This window comes from Pezoporus occidentalis, unplaced genomic scaffold, assembly GCF_034315485.1.
Source record: "Pezoporus occidentalis ecotype Australia unplaced genomic scaffold, CSIRO_AGI_Poc_V1 ctg86, whole genome shotgun sequence".
Classification (NCBI taxonomy): domain Eukaryota; kingdom Metazoa; phylum Chordata; class Aves; order Psittaciformes; family Psittacidae; genus Pezoporus; species Pezoporus occidentalis.
This window is the reverse complement of record NW_026916220.1, coordinates 2,120,397-2,147,478: the sequence shown is the minus strand read 5'-3', so window position 1 is coordinate 2,147,478 and position 27,082 is coordinate 2,120,397. Positions and strand designations below refer to the sequence as shown.

The 27,082-nt window shown below is 36.8% G+C and overlaps 1 protein-coding gene across 2 annotated transcripts in view; it reads left to right on the top strand.

Annotated features, from left to right (window-relative positions):
• Positions 1–27,082, top strand: part of PRR16 (proline rich 16) — a 153,227-nt gene that overhangs the window by 78,735 nt on the left and 47,410 nt on the right. For both annotated transcript variants that reach the window (XM_062604385.1, XM_062604386.1), the window contains exon 2: positions 25,908–26,780. In XM_062604385.1, coding sequence (XP_062460369.1) covers positions 25,908–26,666 — 759 coding nt within the window. In that variant the 3' untranslated portion in view covers positions 26,667–26,780. The remainder of the gene's footprint in view (positions 1–25,907; positions 26,781–27,082) is intronic.

The window sequence follows — 27,082 nt, the reverse complement described above, 5'->3', positions numbered from 1 at the left end:
AATCAACAGGATGTGAATAAGGACTAAGATGCTCATAAATTCAGTCGGCCCATCTAAACAAAGTTTGTACTCTTTGAACTTATCTATTCTATTTGTTTGAATAGTTCAGTGCTGTTCATATTACTGAATGTCATGTTTTTCCTGCTAAAGACCATGATGGTCAAAATATCAGCCTCAAGTGCAGTGTTTCTTTTCATCAAGTTTTGTGGTATTTGCTTTCAGGCATAGTTTGGGTATCAGTGATTACTCAGTGTACATTTCCCAAATGTGAAGTACATGTTAAAGAAATATCAAAATGAGGCAGAGGGACTTCACAGTTAAAATATGAATATTTTTTATCTGATTGCCTTGTAATCTAAATCATCTTTAAAGATAATTCCCATATGTTGGGGCTAAGGCACCTTGTTCTTCCTTTTATGGAGAAGTTTCCCAGAAGATAGCATTACTCAATTATGGCAGTTAAAAGAGATGTATTTTTTTTCTTAAAAGCTGTTTTGAAAGTGTTTACTAATTCAGAATACTTCAGGCAAGAAAATGCATAAATCAGAATGGCAAAAATAATCTTAAGGCTTAGCAGATGTGAATTCAGGGTAAAAGGAAATTGCAATCAAGTTTACTCTTTTTCTTCTTTTCCACTTGCCACAGGCACACAGATAAAGTTTTGGAAGGAACACTTTTTACCCTCTGCTGCATAAACAGGAAGTGGAAGAAGTACAGGAATTGTGTTTATAGAAATACTGTTGGTGGAAATGGTACCTTGAAACTCACCAGCTGTAAGATGAAGTCTAGGAAATAATTGCCCTTTTAGCAAAAGTGCAGAAGACATGTGGGATGCTTACACTGTCTTTATCTTTTCATGTCATCAAGTTCTGTTTCATCAAGTTTTATAAAATAGCAGTTTTCTAGTAGTGTTTCAGAAGTCTCACACAATCCCAGGCCACATTATAATCTCTACAAATTGTCAGTCCTTGTATCCTCAACCTGTAGACTCCCAGCACTTAAAAATGTCCCCAGTGAAAAATATAGAGGAGTAAACTGGTCTGAATGCTCTCTTGATCTTCCGTAGGCACTTCATCATTACATATCTTTGCTATTTTTACTTTTTCATTTAGATGCATTAGGAAATAGACAAGTAGAGCATTGACATTCTTTCCATCGCAAAATATAAGAAGGAAGGAGTCATTTACTGTTCTGTAAAACTGTTCTGTAAATTCCAGTGTGGCAGGTGTGGTAGTAAATCCAGTAAATCCAGTGTGGATTTTGAGATGGCAGAAGATGCTGCTGAATTGCCAACTTTCCTTTGCACAGCTGAAACTGGCTCTGGTTTGTAATTGCTGTTGGTTAAATGGGAAACCACATGGATTTTCAGAAATATCTTATGCAATATGTATGCAAGAACGTATTTTCAGTAACACTTCTGGAGCCTGATGTGTATCGCTTTTGCATGTGAAGCAAAATCCCAAGATTTTTTACCCGGGGTTATATGCGTACTGTATTACAGTGTATATCTTTAGGTACATGAAATACATGATCACAAAGGACAAGCACAATATTGTGTATGATGCTTTCCTGTGTTTTCTTTTTAAAATTATCCCTACCATAATATTGCCTTTCAGTATTTCTAAGTAAATCTTTTTTCCTCACGTCAACTGTTCTGCCCTAATATTTGTTTCAGTCAAAGCTAAAAAAAAGCCTCTTCCTTCTTGCTTTACATGCATGAGCTCCATCAAAAATACTATTATTACTAATGGAATAGTGTCAGTTGATTGTTTCTTGGAATCAAATCTGCAAGGGAACTAGCACACTGTTTTTGCCCACCCTCTTAAAAGCAGTGGTTGTTAATGCACTTGCAGGTGTTATTTTACTTTCTTTGTGTAAGAAGTAGTAATTTGGTATTGCTTTGAAAGAAATGGGTAAATAGATGATGCTTTAAGAGTAACATGGGGTGGGTTTATCTAATTATGAGATAGCAACAGAGATTAGAGTGTTAAGTAAAAGGTTTTGTGTTTGCATTGCCTTGGAGTAGCGGTGAACACTGAGTAAATTAATCTCTAGATTGTTATTGTCTGAACTCAGTTAATTTTCTTCATTCAACCAGAACATTTTATTTTTTAATATTTCCCTTCATTAGGAAAGAGTCATCCGAGTGCAATGAGTGCAGTGCTTCGGATTTAGATTTCCAGTGTTCTGTTGTTCTGAGGCCCATTTTAGTATTTAAAGAATTCCCCAAGAGACATGAAAAATTAGAAACCTAAAAGGAAAGTGCATAGGGATTAAAGTAAATTAGCAAATACCTTCTGAAAGCAGCATGTACAGGAGTATGTATATCTTAAATTTTGGTATTCAGTATGTAACAGCTTGCTTGATTTTCAGTTAAAACACTTCTTTTACTATTTTATTCCTTTCATATCCTCATTTCCACTAGAGAAGAAAACCAAACAAAACCAAACAAAACAAACAAACAAAAAAAAACAAAACCAAAAACAACCCCACAAAAAACAAACAAACAAAAACAAGTAAACCAAACAACAAAAAATTCCAAGAATGAGAAAATTAGTATTTCATGCTAGGAAGTTACTTATTCTGAATGCAGCTAAACAAAAGTGCATGAAAAATAAAAGTGTATGTTCACTTCTCTATGTTAACCCAGAAAAATTGTATTCCCTTAAGATGGGACTTCATTTACATGAGTGAATGTTACAATAAATAAAGCAAATCCATTATAAGGAGTGCTCTTCTTGCATCTAAAGAACTTTTTTTTTTTAATTTACATAATAAGATGTTTTTCTGAATGTGTTGGTATTGCGAATGAACTGAAATGGCCTGTAAATTCATCCTATTGAGCTGTTTGTACCTCATCAAGTCTGAACAAAAGTACATTATCACTTAGTAGATTTTATTTTCGTTCAAATATATTTGATTCTTCAATTATAATGTCTGAAATGCATAACCAAACCTGTTCTTCCATTTATCCTGATAGACAACTGTCTCTAGGTGCATGTTCTCAAGGGGAGTTGCTGTCAGGGGCTGCTGGACATATCAGTTAAGTCAGTAGGGTCCTAAGATTGTCCTAGCTCTTGACAATGCTGTTTATATTTTCTGTCATGCCAAAGGATGCCAAAGGATGTAATCTGGAAAAGGTTCATCCTAGTTATTTGCAGCTATGTTTCCTCTCAGGTTTCATTAATGCCTCTGATTGCATGTTTTTACATTTATTCATGTAGGAGGATGGTGTGACTCTACCACTCTCAGATCAAGCTTTGGCTTTTATGTGGGGTCAGGGGATGGTCCATGTTTAGAAGCAAAGCAAGACCTAACAGTTTCCTTAAATCATAATGCTGTATGTGTCTTCTTTTTCTTTTTTCCCCCTAAGACCTGTTTACTGAAGGATAACATCTAGTCTATTGAAAACATTCAAGTTATAATTCCAGTTTCTTAAAGGATTTTCTGAATGAAGAAGAGTGTAGGAAATACAGAAGAATGACTGATTTTAGCTAAGACAAGACTTCGAGGTATACTGTCATGAAATTATGTCTTGATAGTTTCATTTAATGCTTCTTATGTCCTGCATTGTGAGTAACTAATCTTTACCTTGCTAGTGGTGAATAGGAAAAAGATTAGTCTGTCATACTACAAGGTTGGTGAATAACAGTTTATGATTTGATTAATATCTTCCTTCAGCTGTTGCTTGCCCCATCTTAGTCTGTTTAAGGTGTTGTTTTTTTTTCTTTGTGGGGTTTGGATTTCTGTTTTGGGGTTGGTTTTTATTTGGCTTTTTTTTGTTTGTTTTTTTCCTTTTTTTTTGGGGGGGGGGGGGCAGCTGTTTCTTGTTGTTTTCATTTTCTGTGTAAAAGCCATTTCATTGCCTTTGTTGCGCTTCTAGCTACCTTTTCTAGTTCCACTGTGTCAACATTGGGATGGGAGGCCAGAGCTGAGTACATCAGCCCAAGTACAGTATATTTGAGACTTATTCACTGGCTTCCTGCTGCCATAACTAAATTGTTGTTGCAGCTGAACTTCTTTACCTTGTTAGCTCACTCAGTTTGGGGGTTTGCTTGTCCTGTGCTCCAGGAGCCTCCCTGCTGTATTTCTAACATGTCTTCTTTGGTGACAGAGGAGGGAGAAGAAAATAAAGGAGAAAAGGGATAAAAGTGCATTCCAGCTTGGTGCATTCATAAGGAAGCATTCAGGGATTTAATGTTCTCTGCAACAGATAGAGTTAGAGGGTTTTTTTGAAAATAGCTACTGCAATAGTAAGCATATTAATTTTAAAACAAAAAGTTGGGGGGAGTGTTCCTGATTCAAATTTTTAAATCTTACTGAAGAAAATGATAGAAGCAATGTGGTGCCTTTTGCAACATCACCACTGCTGAAGTTTTAGTTGTCTTTTTCTTAACCTGTTCTGGGAAGATTCCAGGCATTGTTTAATGTTCCTAGGGGTGAAAAAGAAGAGGGAAAAAAAAAAGTGGTAAGGGAAGTTTCCACCCTCGCAAGTTTCTGCCAGAAAGACCTGCCACACCACGGTAATCAGTTTTGTGTGAAGGTGTGTCTAAGTGTAAACCCCTAGCTATTTTCTAACAAATTGATATTGAAGCCTGTCATTCTAGCTGAAAGTAGCAATAAGGAACACCAACAGTAAGTGAAAGATTAGTCTAAGTTGTCTTTCTCATGGTGTGCAGTAATCTATCATTGATTCTGAGGAATGAAGAAATTTTATTCTGGGTTTGCAAGATGAGTGTTTATAGGAAAATTTATGTGCTGATATTCTTAGTATTTCTAGAGCTGAACTTGGATTTTCTTTTCATAAACTTTCATGAGTAAATAGGTCATCTATAATCGCAAGTATTTATGAATGAATAACTGCCTCTGTGAATTAATGTACTGATCTAAATATAGAATTGCAGTAATTTATGCGGTTACCATAAAAGTAGTCATTCAATAATCAGCACTGAACTCTGACCTCATCCTATGGAAATCAGGCTTATTAAGTAATTTGTGATGTTCCTGCATAAAATTTTATTGCATAAGATCTTGTTAATGCTTGTCAAGCTTATTTTTTAAATGCCCCAATCTGCTGTGCTTTTTACAAGCATTCCCCTCAGCTAACCTTGCTGCATACACTTTTAGTGTTATCTGTACCATAAAGTGCACATAGAGAAATGCAGAAAACGTTCTAATTTTGTTGTTCTCCAGAGCATGAGTCTTCCGTTCCTGTTTTCCTGTTTCCTGATCTGGGATTGTCCACATTCCTCTTATCTCCTTGCACTACCTGATTCCTCCCACCTCACTCGCCCTGTTTCTGCTAAGACTTGAAAGGCACGTTGGGATTTTTTTGTCTTCTGGTTATTATTTAGGTTTGTGGTGGTGTCTGCCCCAGTGTATGCTTGGAGAACCTCTGCAGGTGGTACAGGTATCATGTGTCAAAGACTGGGTGTCCTTACCAGAGCAGCCACTTTAATGTCTCTCTCACCACATTGTTCTCCGGAAATCTGCTGATTCTTTCCTTAGGCTTCTCCAGCTGCCTGGGTACTTACAGATGAGATCTGGGAATCAGACCTTAGGGGCCTTATATAAGGGGATTTTAGATCTATTTGGTGATTTAATAATTTAAAGACTTTTCAGAAGTTATTAATTTCTAACCACAATTTAGGTGATCTCAGGTGATTTAATGTGCTGTCTCATTGTGCACATTATACATGTAGTATACTCTGAAAACAGTGTACATCTTCAAAGGAAGGAGGTTTATTTTAGTTTTCATTAATAAAATAAAATCATTTCTGGGAGACCATGTGTTCCCCACGGTTGCCACCAGCTAAATTTTCCTTATGTTTCAGTCTTTGTTAACTGGCATAGCTATATGCATTTTATGTTCCTGTAGACTTATTTTGCAAGTATTTGCATGAGATTAATGGAATACTTAATGTATATATGTATGTCTGTGAATGTTCATAATAATATATATGTAAAATATCCATATAAATTGAAAAATAATGCTATTTTAAGACAAAATGCATTTGTCATACACCAGAGAAATATGACACAGTTTTTGAGATGAGGCAATGCATTCAGTAAAGATTAAATAACCTAAATGGCTTATTCCCACTTTTGTTGAATTTGAGAGCACTTAAAATTCCCAGGATTTGACCATGTGCCTGGATATGCACAGCCAGTCAACATTTTCTGAGACCTTTTTGGTGAAATGGGTTTTGAGTCTTGTGCCAGCACTCTGCTGTTCCTGTTAAATGCCTTTCATTTTCAGTCACCTCACAAATGCCGTTTGACCAGTGAAATATATTAAAAAGTTAGCTCGTGTTTGGTTATATCTCCTTCTCAAAGGAAATGGTAATGACTGTTCTGAGTACTCTTTAGTCTTGTTTATGTAAATCTTCTCTGATGCATAAGAAGCTTTGCAGAGAAATAAACCCAGATCATAATATTTTTAAATATAGTAGTACTAGGGCATTATTTCTACGAGTAGAAGTACAATATTGATCTTTTTTTTCCTCATTCTCTAATAAATGTACCTAGCCAAACATATATATTGACAAAAGAAATATTGGTGTGTGAATGCGCATAATTCTGTGACTTTTTTATGGGCAGGTACTCACTCTTTGAGGGTTAATAAAAGCAATCCAAGTAATGTATTACATAAAACCTTTTAAATAACCCAGCCAACTTTCTGAAGCTATCTCTTTTAACTACGGAAAATCTCCCTCAAATGCATTTACTAGCTTGCTTTCTGTAACATAGTATCACTCCCAGCACGCTACATTCTTATTAAACTGGATATAAACTTAAAACCCCACAAAGTTACGCAACAGTAGGAAGAACTACAAGCAATTGCAAGAAAGAAGAGACATTTTGTGGTATGGTTTGTTTTGGGGGTTTTGTTTTTTTTGAGAGGAGTTTTTTTGTTTGTGTTTTTTTTGTGAAGTTCATGTGGTCAATCAAAAATTAACATCAGAAACAGTATTTAGTGCAAATGTAGCTGATGAAATCAGAAAGGATACTGAATTTGAACCCACTAAACCAGGATAATGGAAATACACCTGTACTTCAAGAAACTATGGAGCTCTTTTATAAATCAATATAAACTGTAATTTCTCAAATTCTTTGATGACTATTAAGCCTATACACCTATATTTTGGTAAAATATAATTTTGGGGGCATTCAAAAAACTCAAATTAGAAGACCTTTTTTTCAGTACTGACAATGTTTTTAGTTTTTCTTACCCTTTAAATAAACAGTTCTGTCATTCAAGGCAGCCAGATTCTTTTCTACAGGTTAAGGTTCAGAAGTTAGTAAAAAACATGTTCATAGAATCGTCCCTTAGAGCAAATCCTGAGCTCACGCTATGGGGTTTTAAAGGATAAAGTAACATCTTATTTGCTGCTCTGCCGCCATACCTGGCAGACCAGTGATGCAAGAGAAGCTGCAGTGTTGTTCCTCTGTTGGGTATCAGTTGGTATGGGTTGATGAGCTCACCAGTATCTCCCAGGTATCTCAGAACTAATGTAAACACAGGATGGTGGCCAGAGCTGGAACTTCAAGTGGGCAGAAAATGTTAAGTCTGCAAGTCTCAATGGCAGCAGAGACTTTTCCAGTGCAGTCACAGCACAGGCCAATGGAGGAGGCTTTTCCAAAGGCATGACTGCCCACCCTGCACAGAAGAGATCGCAAGGCAACAAGAGCTCCTTTTTACTGGCACAGTGTTGCTTGATACATGATTTTGCTGGGAGAAGAAGTGAGGGAGGGGGAGACTTTTCTTAAGGTCTGGCTAATGCTTGTTAGGCCAGCAAAACTTCGTAGTGTGCAGCTGGTCTGAAATGTGGTGGCCGATGTTGCACTGCTGACTGCAGGGCGGGCACAGGGAGAGTGCTCAGGCACAGCTCTTGCTCTTGCTCTGCTCATGATGCTACCTGACAGACAAAAGTAACTCTGGTACAGGAGCAGTGAATAAGGTAAAGTGAAGGCTTTGGTCTGTGAGGGCTGCTCAGTATGTTTCATCCCTCCTTTACATTCGGGTGGTGAACAGATTTTTCTATTTCTGACTGTAGTGGCTTCCCAAGATCCTCAGGAGAGTTTTTGTTACGTTATATTTAAAAATTAACATATTTTGTTGAAGATTTGCTCTTCTAAGTCTTCCTTCTATCATCTTGTTGGTAATGTACTGGCAAAAGTGAAATAGAGATTATATGGATATATTGTTAACTGGCTGATTTGTATAGTGTCATTACTTTCATGTGGCTGTAATCACTGTATGAAAATTTTATCCCTTCAGTCATTCAATGTTTTTAGCTGTAAGACATACAAGAAAAGCAAGTATGTTATACACTTTCTGACTGTCTGTTAATTACAGAACAAGAATACTGTCTGCCATTCAGTGATATGCTAACTACTTGGAAGGCCATTACTTGTGTAGTTTTGAAGCATAAAGTGATTATCAGGACAGTCAGTTATCTTTCTTCTAGAAGAGTTGGGTACTACTAATGATTACAAAGCTTTGAGAAATATGAATTGTTCTTACACTTTTACTTGGTATGTGGATGTTGCACAGGCATGGTACTTACTATTGAATATGAAAATTTTAATGGCTTGTTTAATATTACCAGGGCAGTTACTTTGCCACCTCTCAATGGTGCAATTTGGAGTTCCAGTGTCTTGGCAACCATAGCAATTAGCAAATGTTCAGATTTCATGAACTTGAACATAGGAGTTTGTGCCAGTGACCAGAACAGGAGCTCAATGGAAAAAAAAAAAAATTTTCTTTTTTTACTGCATACTAATGAAGTGATTTTTATTCAGTTTAGATATAGCTGCTTTAAAAATTGACCAACATAAATGTCAGTTATTCTTTGAACTAACATGATTTTACTTTTGCTTTGGCTCAGATGTTAAATATCTTGTACTGGACCTATGTCTGCAGGAAAGTTGTTTGGCAAAAGGTAATAGTAAAAGATATGAAGAGCAAACAGGTGTCTGAAGAGTCAGATACTGAGATAATGAAAACTGTGTTTAATTTTATGCACATGTTTAATCAAAGCAAGGTGGAAGATTAAAAGTAGTGTGATAAAGGAGATCAGTGTAATGGGCAGCTGCAAATAACAGATTGTAAAAAATTTGGCAAGGCAATGTGAATTAAAAAATAGAATTTAATTTGATTTTCATTGAATGTTGCTACTTTGATGAAGATATTTCATAGCTCATGGGTTGAAAATAGCTATGTCTTCATTTTTCATAATGAAAATAAATGTTTTCTCCCCTGGCTTCTGAGATCACATGAATTCATTTTCACCTCCTTTTTTTGGTGTAATGCACAAAATGAGAAGTTGGAGTGTTTTGTCTGGTTTTAGTGAAGAATTTGAATGAGCCAATAAGGCTTTTTTCTTGTTTGTTTTTCAAAGCTTTTGTTTTTATTGAGGGAAGGAGGTAGCTGTCTTGAACTGGGCAGAATGCTGTAAAGAAGTGAAACCTAAATTTTTTTTCTTTTTTTTTTTTTCTTATTTAGTAAGAATCCTTTATGTTTGAAAGCCAGAGGGCTTTGTTCCAGCCATCAGGTGGTCTTATAAAGATATTACTGCTTGCTTCTTTTTGTAAGTAAACACATTAGTCTGAGAGTGATATGCATTTAGGTGTCTAGCTAAGGTGAGGGTTTGTTTTTTTTTAAAAAAAAAGTCTGTTATATAGCTTTCACTCAGCTCTCCTGGTTTATTACGAATACAACAAATAATTGCAGCCTGCCTTAAATCTGTATTCCTTAGAAGATTAATTTAAACAACCTGGATGGATTTATTCATATGTTCATGATTTGTCTAAAGTCTGTCCTTAGAGAGGAGGATTAAAAGTACCTCTGCTCTTATTAGGAATAGAAAGAACTGTAGCATTGTTTTTTTTCCCCAATTTTACTAGAGCATGGTGAGGAAAAAAATACAGACTCTTACGCTCTGCAAGTCTCTCTTCCACTCCATCAGTAAAAACTGTTAACGTGGATGAACATGTTGTATATGACCAATAGCTTAGCTCATGGACTTCCCACCTTTATTACCTCCTTTATATCATCATGATGTTTTCTTTATTCTTTCTCTTTTATTTTTTTTAGATAGCAGGGCTACCATTTCAGATTATATTTATTGTGAGAAACCAAGTTTATCTGTAGAATCAGAATCTGATGTCTGTGAGTAGAAAACATTGATTTAATTAAGAAGGGGAGTAAGTCCTTATTATCTGTAATGTGGGTGTACCCTTTTAGAGGAAGAAAAACCCTAAAAGTCTGTTGTGTAGACACTGCTTATTTGCTGCCTTTCAAGGTCAACTTAAAGGTTCAAGTGAAAAAACCTGTAGCTGATGCTTCTTGGCACCCAGTTTTCAATTGCTTTTTTATATTTATTTTTAATACAAACAGAAAATGTTTTTCTCATTTTGGAAGTAGTGCTCCAACATTTTTCTTTTATGGTATTTTAAACTACCTTGGTTCTGGGGTTTGTATTTTTTTTGCCTTAGAGGTGCTAGAAATTTTTAATTCCTATATTCCTGTGCATAAGGCAACCCACACAATGCAAGCTTATGAATATGCTGAGCAATTCTTATACTTCATTTGCTTCCGTACCTTTCTGCTGTGGTTGTATATATAGATGCAGCATATGTTTATTTTTTTATAATATTCAATGTAATATCCACTTTGAGATGAATGCGTGCTAGTGCAGCATATCATTATTTATGCTAGTCTCTGAGACACCACACTGGTGTGTATTTTTGTGCTCACTACAAATGCTGATAGTCTTTTATAGGAAGAACTAGTGTTTTCTATAATGACTTTAAACCAGATGATTAAGTTAGAGCTGCATTATCTGTGTGCTGTTTAACCAGTGGGTCTCAGTGTGTCTTGAAACTCAGTACAAGAATCTCAGTTATCTCTGAAAAGGGCAGTGCATGCTCAGATGGGTGAGGTTGTGTTGTTTAATATGTAAGAAAAAGCGTACTCGGTGAGTTTGTGAACAATTTTATGTCAAAAGTTACATTTTTCTTATTCCTAGTTTTGTTATGGGTGACATGGAGTGTTCACAGTTTTTATGAGATCTAGGAACAAGCAGGGCCAGAGAGTTCATAGTGTACAATTTAGTTAACCTTGAATATGGACAATGAAGTGGGTATAGAGACATGATAGCTTCAGGAAGTCTGAGTGTTTTTGATAGAAATCACTGTGTATCCATATATTAACTTGCTGTATAACTTGCTTGTGCTGCATGGAAAGTCGGAGCACCAATCCAGACAGTAATGAAGATGTAGCTACTTCTCCCAGAAGTAGCCTGGGAGATCTATAGAAAATATGAAAAATATGGTGATGTTTTCATACTGAAGACTTTTTTTTCAGTCTGATATTTTGCTGTCCACTTCCCTCAAAGCATGGCAATTTTGAGATGGATAATCCCAAGAAAACTGAAGCCTGAAATTCTTCTGAAACTCAATTGGAAAGTTTTGTTTTTCAATACCAAAGATAACATGGTTTAGCTGCTAGGACAATTTACTCTGCTGTTTTGCTGGTACTTCATGTATCTTCTTCTCATCCCATATTCTCTTTTGTAGCAGGTTTTATGGGCCCTGTCTCTGTACTTCAACTCTTATCTCACATATGGGTGTATTTAATCTCTCATTTAATGAATATATTTATTTAGATTCCTTAAAAGAAAAATAAAAAGGGGGGGGGGAGAAAGTGGTATTGTTTTCTGCTTGAAATTTGGGGTCTGGGGCAAGTGTTTTAAAACTTCTTATTGAGAAAATAGGCATATATGAGTAGGTTTTGAATGGATCAAGGTTTTTTTGTTTTTACACTTCTTGATCTGGAGGAAAGGGGGGGGGAAATTTTGACCTTAAAAATACTTAGCAATCTAAAATCAAGAGCAGCAAAACTACCTGCTGTAATCATAGGTGGAGGAATCATCAGTGAACACTTTTTTTTAAATGGCTTTATCAATGAAGATAGGCTACTGTCATAACTGTTAGGCTGAAAATGTAATTCAGCCCTTGTTACTAACCTAGTGAAAAGAACAAGCAAAATACACTTATCACCAACTTAACTAGATAAATTATAAATATTTGATAGCAGGTGTGAAATATGCATATATTTCTTGTATAATAATGCATCTAAGAGAGAAAGTTGAGGAAAACTTAAACACTTAACAATGTTTGCCGTATTTTACAGAGGTGCTTTTGTCTTAACTGTTCAGACATTAAGAAAAGTAGAAAGAACCATGATCCTTGTTTGTATGTGCAAGTGGCCTTTTTTTTTTTTTTTAACTCGGGACATTCTCTCTAGTACTTTCTGTCAAGAAGCAGTTGGGGTGTGTCAGAATCCTGGTGCACAGAAACATACGATAGATGCTGATATTAAATAGCCGTATTTAGTACTCAGTAGTAATGCTGTACCAATAAAGTATTAGCTAGTAGGAATTTAAATGTACAAAGTTACAGTCTCTAAAAGGTAATTTAAAATAAATTTTAGCGTTATTTAATGTTAAATTTTCCTTTTCCCCAAATTCTTCTCTTTAATATGTTACATCTAGTCCAAAAGAAACATCTTATCTTCTACTAAGATACAATCTACCTGTGAATAAATAGTTCCATCTTTTTGAGCTGCCTTGTGTGTGGGATCTTACAGTTTTAACTTAAATAAACATAACTGTTTTAACAAAACCTAATAACCTTTCTTATGCATTTTTTAAACCTAATTGCAAGTCCGTAGGATTTTTAGTAATTTTTGTTAGAAACTTTAGTTTGCAGTACTTACTTTTTCTTTAGGTATTTCAGGATAGCATTATTTTTCAAGTATAGCTGATACCTTCCACAGAATTTGCAGCACTTTCTTGTATTAGATATATCCTCTTTAGTATACACACCTGTTTTATCAGTCTGAACTCCAAGTATCTACATTTGCAGCTTATATTTGCTTTGCTAAAAGAGCAAATCCTTGTTTTAAAATCCTGGGTCTCAGTATTAAAATATGAATTATAGCTATAAAGCTTACCTATATCATTTTAGTTTTACTAATATCACAGACAACAAAATGATTATTTGTTTAGTACTGTATTACTATGTTATATACAGCACCAGCAGGTAAAATTTATGGTAAAATGTCAGTGCACATGCCAGAGATCTGTATATAACACTTCTCACCGGCCATGTTCTGTTGAATAGTAGGACAGCATTTTTATTTGAAATCACAGTATCACAGTATGCTAGAGATTGGAAGGGACCTCGAAAGATCATCTAGTCCAATCCCCCTGCTGGAGCAGGAACACCTAGATAATGTTACACAGGAATGTGTCCAGGTGGGTTTTGAATGTCTCCAGGGAAGGAGACTCCACAACCTCCCTGGGCAGCCTGTTCCAGTGTTCTCTCACCCTCACTGAGAAGAAGTTTCTTCTCAAGTTTAAGTGGAACCTCTTGTGTTCCAGTTTGTACCCATTACCCCTTGTCCTGTCACTGTTTGCCACTGAGTAGAGCCTGGGTCCATCCTCGTGACACTCCCCCTTTATATATTTATAGACGCTTATAAGGTCACCCCTCAGTCTCCTCTTCTCCAAACTATAGAGACCCAGCTCCCTCAGTCTTTCCTCATAAGGGAGATGCTCCACTCCCTTAATCATCTTCGTTGCCCTGCGCTGGACTCTCTCCAGCAGGTCCCTGTCCTTCTTGAACTGAGGGGCCCAGAACTGGACACAATATTCCAGATGCGGTCTCACCAGGGCAGAGTAGAGGGGAAGGAGGACCTCTCTCGACCTATTAACCACCCCCCTTCTAATACACCCCAGGGTGCCATTGGTCTTCTTAGCCACAAGGGCACAGTGTTGGCTCATGGTCGTCCTGTCATCCACTAAGACCCCCAGGTCCCTCTCCCCTACACTGCTCTCTAACAGGTCGTTCCCCAACCTATACTGGAACCTGGGGTTGTTCCTGCCCAGATGCAGGACTCTGCACTTTCCCTTGTTATATTTCATCAAGTTATTCCCTGCCCAACTCTCCAGCCTGTCCAGGTCTCGCTGGATGGTAGCACAGCCTTCTGGCGTGTCAGCCACTCCTCCCACCTTAGTGTCATCAGTAAACTTGCTGATAGTACACTCAATTCCCCCATCTAAATCGTTGATGAATATATTAAATAATACCGGTCCCAGTACTGACCCTTGAGGCACTCCACTAGTTACAGGCCTCCAACTAGACTCTGCCCCATAGACTGCAACTCTCTGGCTTCTCTCCTTCAGCCAGTTCACAGTCCACCTCACTACCTGATCATCCAGACCACACTTCCTCAATTTAGCTGTGAGGATGCTGTGGGAGACTGTGTCAAATGCTTTGCTGAAGTCAAGGTAGACCACATCCACCGCTCTGCCATCATCCATCCACTGTGTTATTTCCCCATAAAAGGCTAAGAGATTGGTCAAACATGATTTCCCCTTGGTGAAGCCATGTTGACTGCCCCTCATAACCCTCTTATCCTTGATATGCCTTAAGATGGCACCAAGGATAAGGTGTTCCATCACTTTCCCAGGGATGGAGGTGAGGCTGACCGGTCTATAGTTACCCGGGTCCTCCTTCTTGCCCTTTTTGAAGACCGGAGTGACATTTGCTTTCCTCCAGTCCTCAGGCACCTCTCCCGTTTCCCAAGACTTGGTAAAGATGATGGCGAGTGGTCTAGCAATGACTTCCGCCAGTTCCCTCAGCACCCGCGGGTGCGTCCCATCTGGACCCATGGATTTATGGATGTCCAGATTGCTCAACTGATCTCTAACCCATTCCTCATCGACTAAGGCAAACCGCTCCGTTGAGCTGACTTCATCTAAGGTCTCAGGGGTACAGGGCTCTTCAGGACTGCCTGCAGCAGAGTAGACAGAGACAAAGAAGGCATTCAGTAACTCTGCCATCTCTGTATCTTCTGTCACCAGGGCACCCATCCCGTTCATCAGTGGGCCTACGTTGCCTCTGGTGTTAGTTTTATCTGCCATGTATTTGAAAAATCTCTTTTTGCTGTCCTTGACCTTTCTCACCAGGTTTAATTCTAAGGAGGCCTTAGCCATCCTAGCTGCCTTCCTACATCCTCTAGCAGCAGCCTCATATTCCTCCCAAGTGGCCAGCCCCTCCTTCCATGACCTGTAAACTGTCCTCTTCCACTTGAGCATACCCAGCAATTCCCTATTTAGCCACGCAGGTCTCCTGGCCCTCTTCCTTGACTTCCTACGTGTCGGGATGCTCCGATCTTGAGCTCGGAAAAAGCAATCCTTGAAATAAAGCAAACCAAGATGACCTCCATAGATGAGCAGCATAAGCAGGCACTTGATCTGCCTTCCCAGTGCTGCTCTGTGCATCCTGCCAGCAGCACTGGAAAAATTTCACTCTTTACACCTAAGGACCACTTCAACATAATAAGTACAAACTATTTCGTTCCTGCTGCCACAAGTAGTCCAATTATCAGAAAGGGATTGGGAATTACAGGGACTGGATGTGAGGACTCTTCAAAGTGGATTAGTAATGTGGGTGGCAATCAAAGAAATGATTTAGCACTTAGGGGATTGTGTAATTACCGTGAGCATAAATTGTTCTGCTTGCATATTATATATATATACATATATATATATATATATATAAAATAAAAAGAATAAAAAGAGAGTAAAAATAATTAGTGTTTTATAAGTTCTAGAAGACAACATGAAAGAAAGGGCCAGCAAACATGGAAAACTTGGTTTTTTTTTTCTTCTTTCCATGATGTTTCGATCAGATTTTCCTTGTCGTGTCATAGTTGATATAAAAATAATTATTAATATACATAACTTTAAAGTAAATTTTCCATTACTTTTTTTATAGGCATGCTGACTAAACTACATGCTTTGTAGGAAAGCAAAAAACTGGAATAAAGCTTCAAAGGCTAAGGATCAACAAGTTTGTTTCAAGAAGTGAATCATTTTGACTTTTATCTTTGGCTGGATATTTGCAGTAGCTGTGCTGAATCTTGACTGCAGTTCTCTACCCCGAGTGACTGAGGCAGGGAGTTTGTCCCCAACACTGCAAACTGCTTGGTTTTGCAGATCTATTTGGAAATAATTTTGCATCAATGTAGTGTAGTCTGCTGTCCCAGTTTACTGCTGTAATGCAACTATTGATTTACTTTTACTCTGAAACAGTTACCCCCTTCAAAACTGCTGCAAGTATCTGAGGTACAGATTTCCTGATTCTTTTCTGTTGGGGTGATTAATGGTAGAAATACTACGTTTGAAAACAGAAGACTTCCTAAATCTTAAAGACATCTTAAAGATGTTAGATAAGCATTTTTAAGGTTTAGCAAACAGACTGTGTTTTTCAGTGCAAACATCTGCAAACTCTGCTCCTTCACCTTTGCTCCCTGTGGTTATGGTTGCATGGTATTTGGTTTTGGGTGCCTTTTTTTTTTTTTTTTTTACTTGAAGGCAGTTACAAAGCTTTATTCAAGCTCTGAAAGAAGTGATTTTTATTAAATTCAGCTGTAACTATAATCAACCATCTGTGTAAACATATAACATTAGATTGAATTTTTTTTAAACAGCTGTCTTGGCAATGTGCATATTATGATAATATGAATACCATTGTTATTGCTAAGTCATTTGATTATATTATTTATACAGAAAAAAAACAAACAAAACACCCACTTTTTTTTTTTTCTCTTTAAGGGGTCAGATTTAGGTATTTAACTAAGGGAACAAAAGTTTTGACTTTATTATATTGTTATTAGTATATTGAATCAGGCCAAAGCAATGGAGAGCTGAGACTCAATAAACTCATATAGCATTTTGACATGTATAATCTATCTAGAACCAAGGATGAGATAAAACTCCTTATTTTTATATTTCCTTTGTGCACATGAAGCATTTTGTTTAAAGAAAATTGAAAAAAAGAGTTATCCATAAATATTAAGGTAGAATATTTGTGACTTTTAATTCACTTCCTTAAATATGTTGAGATGCAGTGTGAGCAGAAGTAATTTAACTTGGAGCAACTAATAATTAAAAGGCAACCCAAGTATTCATTTCAAACCTGTATGGTCCATAGCAATTGTTTTATCTTAGCCAAGTTTGGCTGATTCATTACTATTATTTATTAACTGTGTAAGCTCACCATGGGCTATCTCCTGTTATGTATTCTGCTTGGTACACCCATATGGGAAAAAGTCAAATTGAGTCTTAAGAAGCATTCGCTATGATCAGCATTGCAACATCTCTTTTTGTTCTCATTCTTGGAGCATTGTCTACAGCACACTTAGTTCCAGGTGTTGCCACCAGTTCACTAAGTGAGCAAGGGGGAGAAAGCAGCTTACCCATTTTAAGAACTGTCAACTGAAGGACTTATATAGCCTTTTAATAACGATCATCATTGTCAATAACACTGTTTCTAACTAGGCAAATAGTTCAACTTAATGCCTAAACAAAAGCTCTTTCTTTCAATGAAACCGTATCAACAGAAGGGGTATTACAGGCATATCTGAAGAAAAATAGCCTACTGCCTTAGTATTTTTTCACTTTAAAAAGCATACAATGCTATCAATTCATCTGAAATTTGCTTTGAACTTTGTATTTATTCAAACTTTTAATTAGAATGAAACTTAATGGATTTTGCATGGGTCATGTTTTGAAGCCAAAAGGACTGGTTAGAAGTGTTTCTACTAAGCTAAATCCTCCAGTTCTGTTCAGCTCTGTTGAAACTTTTTAAAATAAAGTGTCCAGCAGGCTTGGAATTAGTATTTCCAGATTAATGTAAATTCATTACACATTTCATTCAGGTTTAAATGTGGCTTTGGAGCTGTAACAGAAATGGTCCTCCAATATTAAAATATGGAGGCCATCTAGACTCAGAGTATTATTTCACTAATAAAATCCTTTCAATCAAAAAATCCATCAGCCCAACATCTGATCTCCAAAAAGATACATTGGCTGTTGCTGGGTAAGGTCTTTCTGGTTTCAGAACAAAAAGATGTTAAACATTCATTTCTGGAGTCTCTTTTGTACTGTCAGGGGAAAAGGAAGGATGATGATTAGTACTCTGTATAATGGGATGGTTTATTTAGAATTAGAGAAGTATGTCCAGTGTTTATGACTGGAGTTAACACAAATTACAGTAGAGTTGTTTACCGGCTTCTCAGACTATTCTTTTGGATGTGCTAAATATTTTAAGTTCTTTTTCAGGCCTAAAATGCTGTGAGGGCTTTTTTTTTTTCCCGATAGCTATTTTAATGTATCTGAGGACCGTACCTAAAAAGCTATTTATGTGATTAGTGTGACCTTTTTTTTGTAATTGTAGAGGGTAACTTTCAGTCTCCATGGTGAGCTTTGTAGTTTGGGGATGCACATACTTTAAGGTAAACTTCTTCATGCTGTTGACATTAATAGTTAAGAGCTTAGATAAATATTTAGCATTCATTTAAATTAGTACGATGCCTGATGAGGCAATTATGAACCAATGTTTGTAGCAAAGGTTGTTATGTAGGGACTATAATGCCTAATATTTTATGATACTGCATTTTCAGCTGTTTCACAGCACATTTATTCTGAAAACACTAGAAATTAATGAGAATGCACATCCATGTCAGCATGCAGCCGTTTTCAATTTTGTTACCTGTTTTGAGAGAGAAGAGCAATAGTAAGCAGCAGCTTCTGAAATGTTGATTTAGAAAGATTCATTTGATTAAGAAGACATACCAAAGTCTCACAGCTCTAGTATTCTCCGGCCTTTTTATATTGAAAAAAGTCCACTGCTAAGGAGTGTTACTTAAACACGTACACAAAGGTTCCACATTAAATGTCTTGATTTTTTTTTTTTTTTTTTTTTACAGGGAAGCCTTTTTACTTCTGTTTATGTATGCATTTAAGCATTGAATACTGATTAACAGCTTGTCGTTGAAATTTCCTGATTTACGTCAATGAATTAAAAAATTACAAGTTGACCAAGTACATAATTACCATGTCCAGGTTCATCCTTTCCAATGTTTTTTCTTTTCTCGTCTAATAGCATAAAAATAGAGTATGCAGTCTTTGTGTTTCCATAAATGTAATTTTTAATTCCACAAATTTAGGGAAAAATGTACAAACCTCAAATAATAAAGTGGTTGTACACTCTCCTTATTATAGTGAGGTAAGATCAACAGTAGATTTCAGTTCCCCAGAAAAGAAAATTAGCATGATTTCTATTACTTTCATGAGCTTAAATAGTCTCACAGACTATATCTTACTGCCAAACCTGAGCTTGAAGAGTACCAAAAAAAAAACCAAACCCCAAAACCCTGAAACTGAAAAAAAAGTGTAATTGGCATCAGTATAAAAATAGAGGGAAAACTGCTGATCTCCTATTAAGTTGCAATTTCTTTGTGAGTCATATGAAATTAAGCTTTCTTTATATTTTATTATGTAGTCCTCATTCATTTCTCCAGTACTTAAGAGCCCTTCTTTCTAGCTTTGAGTCTTTTGTTGATGTTCAGGACAAGATTTCCAGATTCACCTGCTGCTCTGGGGCTCTTCTCTTGAACATCTCTCAGTTAACACTGCTGCCCATAGAAATATACGTTGTTATTTCAAATACACGGGTTGATTTGCTGCTTCTACAATTTTGGTGACTGCATCATTATGGACAGGAGAGAAGGGAGCAAAGGAAACGCATGTCTGATAACTTAAGGTGAGACCTATTTTTTAGTGTGGAGTCTGAGCTGCAGTTTGTCTTTCAGCCTGGGTTTTGTGCTACTTGTAAAATCATTGCACTCCCTTACCAGAGTTAAGACAAGTATCATCTGTCTGTATCTAGATGTGACATAAAACCAGATTAAATGCCCTTTACTTTTGTGAAATTAATTACTTTCCTATATTGCTAAGTATGTGATGCTGTGAGTATTTCAGTGGAAGTGTAAATAAATTCTGTTACCATTCATAAGGACTGCTGTCTTAATTCAGTTAGTATTTTTACAACAGCTATTTTGTTGTTACAGATATACTTCGAACTTGCTTTTCTAGAAAGGGGTTTGTTTGGTTGGGGGTTTTACTTTAATTTCTCAAAGTTTCTGTTTATCATAATTTTATCAGGGTTCTTGTGTGTGTGACAGGAACTATAATTGTACATTTCTTCATGGTATGAATACCTGCCATATACCTGCCTTCATCTCTCTCTGTCTGATTTAAGCAGTGTCTCCAGCAGACTTCATACACAGGATACACAGAGGAATTACCATGGGTGTTATGTTCTTAAAGGAGAATACAGAGGGCAGCTTACTGCCTTCTCTGTTTACTTTTGTACTTTTTCTTGGAAAAGAAGCCTTTTTCTTTTCATATTTTGAATGTGAGCTTCTTAGTTTGCTTTCTCTGAAATGCTAAGTCAGAATGATGAGCTTTCATGGCCTTGTTAGATTCCTAAGAGTACATCACATTATTAAATTTCCATTTATACGTTTACATCCAGCCTAGCTTGGTACTCAGTATACTTCCAAATGTCAGAGTAGAGTTTAGTTAAATCTGCCACTGAAAATGATGTATCTCTAGATTCATTTATTTTACAGAAGGCAAGGTTGAATCAGCAACTGTATAGTATACTCCAGAAGGTAATGCTGGTTTTCTGAGGTTCCTAAAGTATTTTTTAACAAAAACTTTCTTTGGCAACAAAACTGCATGAGTTTTTTGGGGGGATTTTTTTATTTATTTATTGAGTTAGGATGTGTGTAAGTTTGCTTAGAGTGGTGCTGATCTTTTAGGTATCTTAACACTGACAGGCTGCACACTAACCTTGCCCTTTTCTGGGGCTTCAGGGTGAGTGACTGAGCTGTCTTAGATGCTATTGTAAAAATCATCTCCTGAAAGCTGAGTTTTGAATCTGCCTGGAAGTGCGTATTAACTCAAATATTGCATTCGTCCCCCATGCTGTGCTAGAATATCTTAGCATAAATAGACATGATTATTTATTAATAAAGCTTCAGCTATGAATATGCTGCTGGATACACTGTATATATAAGTTCCTAGTTATGGCAGAAGAACTCCTGAATCTAGTCAGCTATTTGAGTCTTCATTTCCATAGGTAACGTTATTCTTTGTGCTATAGACATTTATCATGTATTTGAGTAAAAAGCAAACACACAAATGTGAAGACTGAGATGGCTTGCATAGCTGATAGCTGTGGCTTTAGAAGTCCATGAAGCACTTAGTCTTTAAAAGCTTCTGCTTTTTTTTCCAAGCTGAAAGTGGAGTAGGTGGTATATCATATAATAAAGGTGGGAAACTGCAGGATATTCTGGATGCTGAAAGCTTATATGGGTTCAAGCAAAAATAGGCATGTTCATGGTAGATTAATATGTCAAGATCTACTTAATGCGAAGTCTGATGAGTCCTTGAGTTAGAAGTCATTTGAGGCTGGGATAAGGTTCTACAGTAATATTTCTGCATGACTTTCCTATTCTTGTATTTTTGCCTGGGCACCTGCTTTTTGTAATTCTTCACAATATTGTTCTAAGTAGGCCATTTGTGTCTCCTAGTATAGCCCTTCTTTTGTTTTCTTTTTGCAATTTTTTGGCTCACACAACTTTGTAAACATATTCCTAGTCTGAATTAGGTTCCATTTCTCCTTGCCGTGAAAGGGACAAAGGAGGGGAGGGGAGTCTAGTGAATTTAGCTGTGGCACATGCAAAAGATATAACCCTCCTGTGGGGAGGGACTTAATTTCATTTGTGTTCTCTCTGGAGTGTGGAGTTTTGACTTGACAAAGAGACATACAGTTTTTGCTGAGCTTTTAGCCATTCATATTTATTTGTTTGTTTTCATTTTTTCTTCTTTGGTGGATACTAGTTGTAGCCTTTATTTAGCAGAAAATTAACATGAAAATTATTTAATAAAATTAAGCACAAATATCAGATTTAACCACAGATAATAATTTTCCTTTTGTCATAATTTTCTTCTCATTCTTTAGTTTTCTGTGTCCAATCCAAATGTGAAAGCTCTCGAAGTAGAGAAAAATGTGTTATTTTGCTTGTCTGTAAAACGTCTCAGATATCTATAGCATTGTCTAAAGGTCTGGATTTTGCTGGTAAGAGGGAAGTACCCCTGATTACTTAGCAAATAATAAACAAACAAACAAACAAACGTGAAAGCGTCACACATATTCCTAAGACTAGGGTGATGCTGTAAGAAGAGATTTGATTTCTTGAGTTATTTAGATTCCAAGAGAAAATATTTTGGGTCTGTACATGTGTTAACAGACTTTGAATAATTACTTGGTTCAGCTAGAGAAATACAACTCTATCGCCACTGTGCACCTAATACTGTTGTCCAGTAATGACCCAGAAAGGAGGCAGGAATGAGCTGATATCCTGATTTACGCAGGAGTGTCACACCGGATCCTACAGAGTTTGAAGCCTCAGGATATTGCTGGCAGGAGAGAAGTAGGCATCTGTGCAAAGCTCAAATCCGGTTAATGGCTAAATAGCTCCTCAGGCTATAAAAGGATGTCTCCCCCATGCCTGTGCATGTGAATCAAATCCTGTTATATTCCGGAACTGAAAAATGGACAGATTCTGTACAACTGGAGCAGTGTTTTTGTTTCTTAATATTCTCTCTCTTACATAGCATTTCCATATTGTGAAATTGAAGCTATTTTTTAAACACACTTTTTTTTTTTTTTAACTACATCAGTTTCCCCGTGTTAGTCGCCAGTTCTCTGTTATAACAGCAAACAAAATCAAAACTGGTGGTGGGAATGAATCTGGACAAATAAACTTAATATGTCAGAGCCATTTCATGCTGGTTTTATGTTTTACAAATGAGTAAGTGACAAAAAATTCTGATGTGTACTACACATTTCACAAAGGGCAAGAGATAAACTCTGTAATCATTTAAATTCAAGGACAGTTAATAAAAGACTTTCCTGTTACTCTTGGAACATTTTTGCACTGTCTGAAGGACAGTTTGAATGGATGCTAATTTTCTCACCACCAAGGTCTGCTGCCATTTTATGACACACGTGCTACATAATTATAGCTGCATTTTCTCAGAACCTTCAGTCTATCCCTTTCAAAATAAAATGTTGTTTCTCTAGAATTACATTGTACGGAGTATGTCTGTTTTGTGCAGTGTGGAACAAGGATGATTTTTATTGTACATGAGGCCTAAAGCAAAGAAGCCATCATTTGTGAATGGTTCTGCAGAAAAAATAAAAATAAAAAAGACAGAAAGGGATGAGAATTCTGTCCATGGTTTAAAAAAAACATTAAAATGCATTTTTGTTATTTTATTTTCTTCTTTATTGGAATTTGGTATTTGAAATTGTGAGTGAATTTTACTAATGTAAGGAGGATTTAGCATATTATTTGGATGATCTCCATTAGATTTATCCATAGCGAGTTGTACAGTAACCATATCAGTGGGCCATGGCTGCCTTTTTTCTCACTTGTGCTATGTTAATATCTAAGGCCTTGTATGAGGGGACATTCATGGTAGAAAATTAAGAAAAATTAAAAATAGGTTTTGTGGCAATGAACCAACTGCAAAAGAAACTATTTTTTATTCTTGTCATTTTAATATAGCTCTTATTACACAGTGTGAATCAACCAAATATTATCACCTAGTATTATTTAATACTGTAACATAGACCAACGTACTGACATTTGTACAAGCTATCCAGTGCTCCTATATGTAGTATTCTTACAGATATGTTTCCTTTTTGTCTTGCCTGGAGATGTTTAATGGCAATTTTTTTGTTTCTTTGCATGCCAAGGAGTTTCTTTGGGTTATGATGCATCAATACGTTCTATACTTATTATAGTTCATTAAAAGATTATATATTGTATTTCAGGTGAGGCATCGATAGTATATATAGGCCATATGTAGGCAGACCCTAATATTTAAACAAATCCACATAAAACTTGCAGAGGGGTGCTTGAATTTCAGGCTTATTGCCCAGAACATGAGTGTCTTTTCTTTGTTCCTTTAGATTCACTGTTTCATTTTGAGAAGGTCTTGCTACCTTGGTTAGCCATAACAACAACCTTACTTTACATGATAAAGTAAGGTGATATTGTGCATTCTTTCTCCTGTAAGCTCTTGTTCTTGCTATGAATTTTGCATTGTCTTAGTAAAGATGTGATTTATCTGCCAAGGTTACTTGTACTCTACCCTGGAGGAGCTGTTTGGGATCTGATAGTTACCAGAGTTCAACTGTACGTTTCAACTTCTAGACTAATAATTAAAATGGTTATTATTTGGAGGAATTAATATCTGTCATTTAAGGGTATAATTTTTCTTTATCAGAGAAAAATTAAAATGCTAAAATAGAAACTGAAATGCAACATAATACTGGGCTTTGAATAGTGAATAAATAAGTAGTTGGTTTGGTCTTGAATAGAAAAAGTATTGGAGATTTTTTTCAGAGATGTGTGAAAGCTCTCTTTCTGAATCGTGATTATCTGCAACATTTGCTGGTTTTGGGAGAAGGAAGGCAATAAACTGGATTTTTGAATATGAGTTTTTGTGAATTTTGTATTACACAACTCTTACTGTAGTATGAGTAGTGAAAGCTAAAGTGCTTTTTAATTCTGTGGTGATTTTGCTTACGTTTTATCACATAAGTGAGTTACTAGTTTGACTGAATAGAGTTGCTGCCTTCAGTAACTACTTTCACTTTTTTTTTTCAGTTAACATATGGCTTATACTCCTGAAAAAAACAGCTTTCTTAGAAATCAGTAGTGTTACGATCAAATTATTGAAAGCAGGAAGTAGAAATGAAAGTCTTGGAAGTGTAACGATTGACTCAGTTGCACAACTGGAGGCATCTAGTTTCATTTCAGATCTACTCAGGTAACCAGCCTTTCCAGTTCTCCCTCCAGAACGTCACAGATCTCCCGTAAGATCCCTAAGCAATGGCACAAGGTTTTTATTCATGCACCAAAGTTAGCTAGTAACTTTTCAGCTACTGATTACTTTATGTATATCCCTGTGAGGACATAAAGGATAAAAATCACTTTTTAAATGTATGCTTACTTCCTGTGGTGTGTATAGTGTTCCATAGGTACTGAGTGAAATGCACTTTTCAGGAAGGGCTTGTAATTGTTGCACTGCAAATTTCTGCTACCCAGTAAAGCCACCATCAGTTGCATATCCTATAAAAAACTGAGTAGAAAAAGGAGTCCGAAAGACTAGAAGAGATCTAACATTGTAGAAACTACAAATGGGAATATGGGAGGTAGAGGAAATCTTGATACAAAGTGCATGAGTTAATAAAATGCTTGTAACTTTGAAAACCAAGCTACTTTTTCTATTTTCTTGAAGCAAGTGCTATTTCAGGATTTTGTAAAGGGAGGTAATGCAGTCTAATGCAAGAGAGAAGTTGCTTCTCAATGCCATATTTATGATAAAAATTTGTAAAGAAAGAGTGTACCAAACAAAATTGTAGGTGCAAAAGATCACCTATATGGACATGTATATTTAAATACAGACTGTGTGAAAGGTGAGAGCTAAAAGGTACTCTGCAAAAGATTTGGATTCAGAAGCTGTCATGTAGAAGCTAAAGTTAAATAATTCAGTCTCCCCTGGGACTGGAAGGCAAAGCATAATACTGAAGAATTACAGTTCACTTACAATGATATTGCCAAGTAAACCCTAGAGGGAAAGAAATGGAATTTCATTCCAGAGATTTTAACATTATCTTTCTTTTGTATTCAGGTGGTGAACTAGCAAACTGTCCAGCCCCATTCATGTATTTGGTTTTGTTTTTATTTTATTATGTTGGGAAGAAAAAAGAAACAATGGTCAAAAAAAATGTGGCCGCTTCTGTTCCGAGAAGGACCAAACTGGTAGTGGAGTGTGCTTTTGTTTTCCTGTGGCTTTCCTGGGCAAGCTTTTCTCACCATTTTTTCTCTGGCTGTTGTGCAGGTGGTTGACCAGATTGACACTCTGACGTCTGACCTGCAGCTGGAGGATGAGATGACAGACAGTTCCAAAACGGACACGCTCAACAGCAGCTCCAGCAGCACAACAGCTTCTAGCTTGGAGAAAGTCAAGCTGCGGGGCAGCACACCACTCATCAAGCCTCCTGCACACCCCTCCGCTATCCTTACTGTGCTGAGGAAGCCAAATCCGCCTCCTCCTCCACCACGACTGACACCCGTTAAGTGTGACAAGCCTCCCAGGCTGCCTCCTTCGGCCAACCCCGTCAAGACTAATGGCACCCTGCTGCGAAATGGGGGCTTGCCAGTTGGGCCCAGCCGCATCCCAAATGGAGATATATGCTGTACACCAGGCAGTAATTTGGAGAAAGTTGCAATGCAGCCTCTGATGCACAGACCTGAGAAAGAGCGATGTCCTCAGCCTGGAGCAAGGGAACGGGTACGATTTAGTGAAAAAGTACAGTACCACGGCTATTGCCCTGATTGTGATGTTCGGTATAACATTAAAAACAGGGAGGTGCATTTGCACAGTGACCCTGTGCGTGCTATGGGAAAGCTGCCGCACCAGTGCCCTCCTCTGCCGCCTCCACCACCTCCACTGCCTGCATTTCCTCTGGAAAATGGAGGGTTGGGGTTAAGTCCCAGTAATAGCTTCCCTCCTCCAAGACCTGCAACTGTGCGTCCACAAACTGCACCAAAACCCCAGAAAACCATCCTGAGGAAATCAACTACAACAACAGTGTGATGTATGCCACTGGAAACAACTCTCTCTTTTCCTATATTTAAAGATAAATAGGTAATGAGCACTTTCTACTTGAGCAATAAAACGACCCAAGTGAAGTGGCATAAAAATCACATGGTAAGTACAGAGGAACACTTGTTGATCTTGTACTCACAAAAAAATGTTGTTATGGCAAAGGATGCTGAAAAGAATATTTATGCTTTAAATTATAGGTTGCAAACATGTATTTCAGTTTTGTTTGTGTAGTGTAATTTAAAAGACAGTGAAAAGAAAGTTCAGTTTGAAAAAATTGAGTGATGGTTCATGATAGATTTCAATCTGACATAAGAGAATAATCATTGCTCCTGGGTTGTGGGAAACTTCCTGTTTTTAACAAGTACCTTTTCAAATGTGATTTGATGAAGCAAAGTGGAGTACCA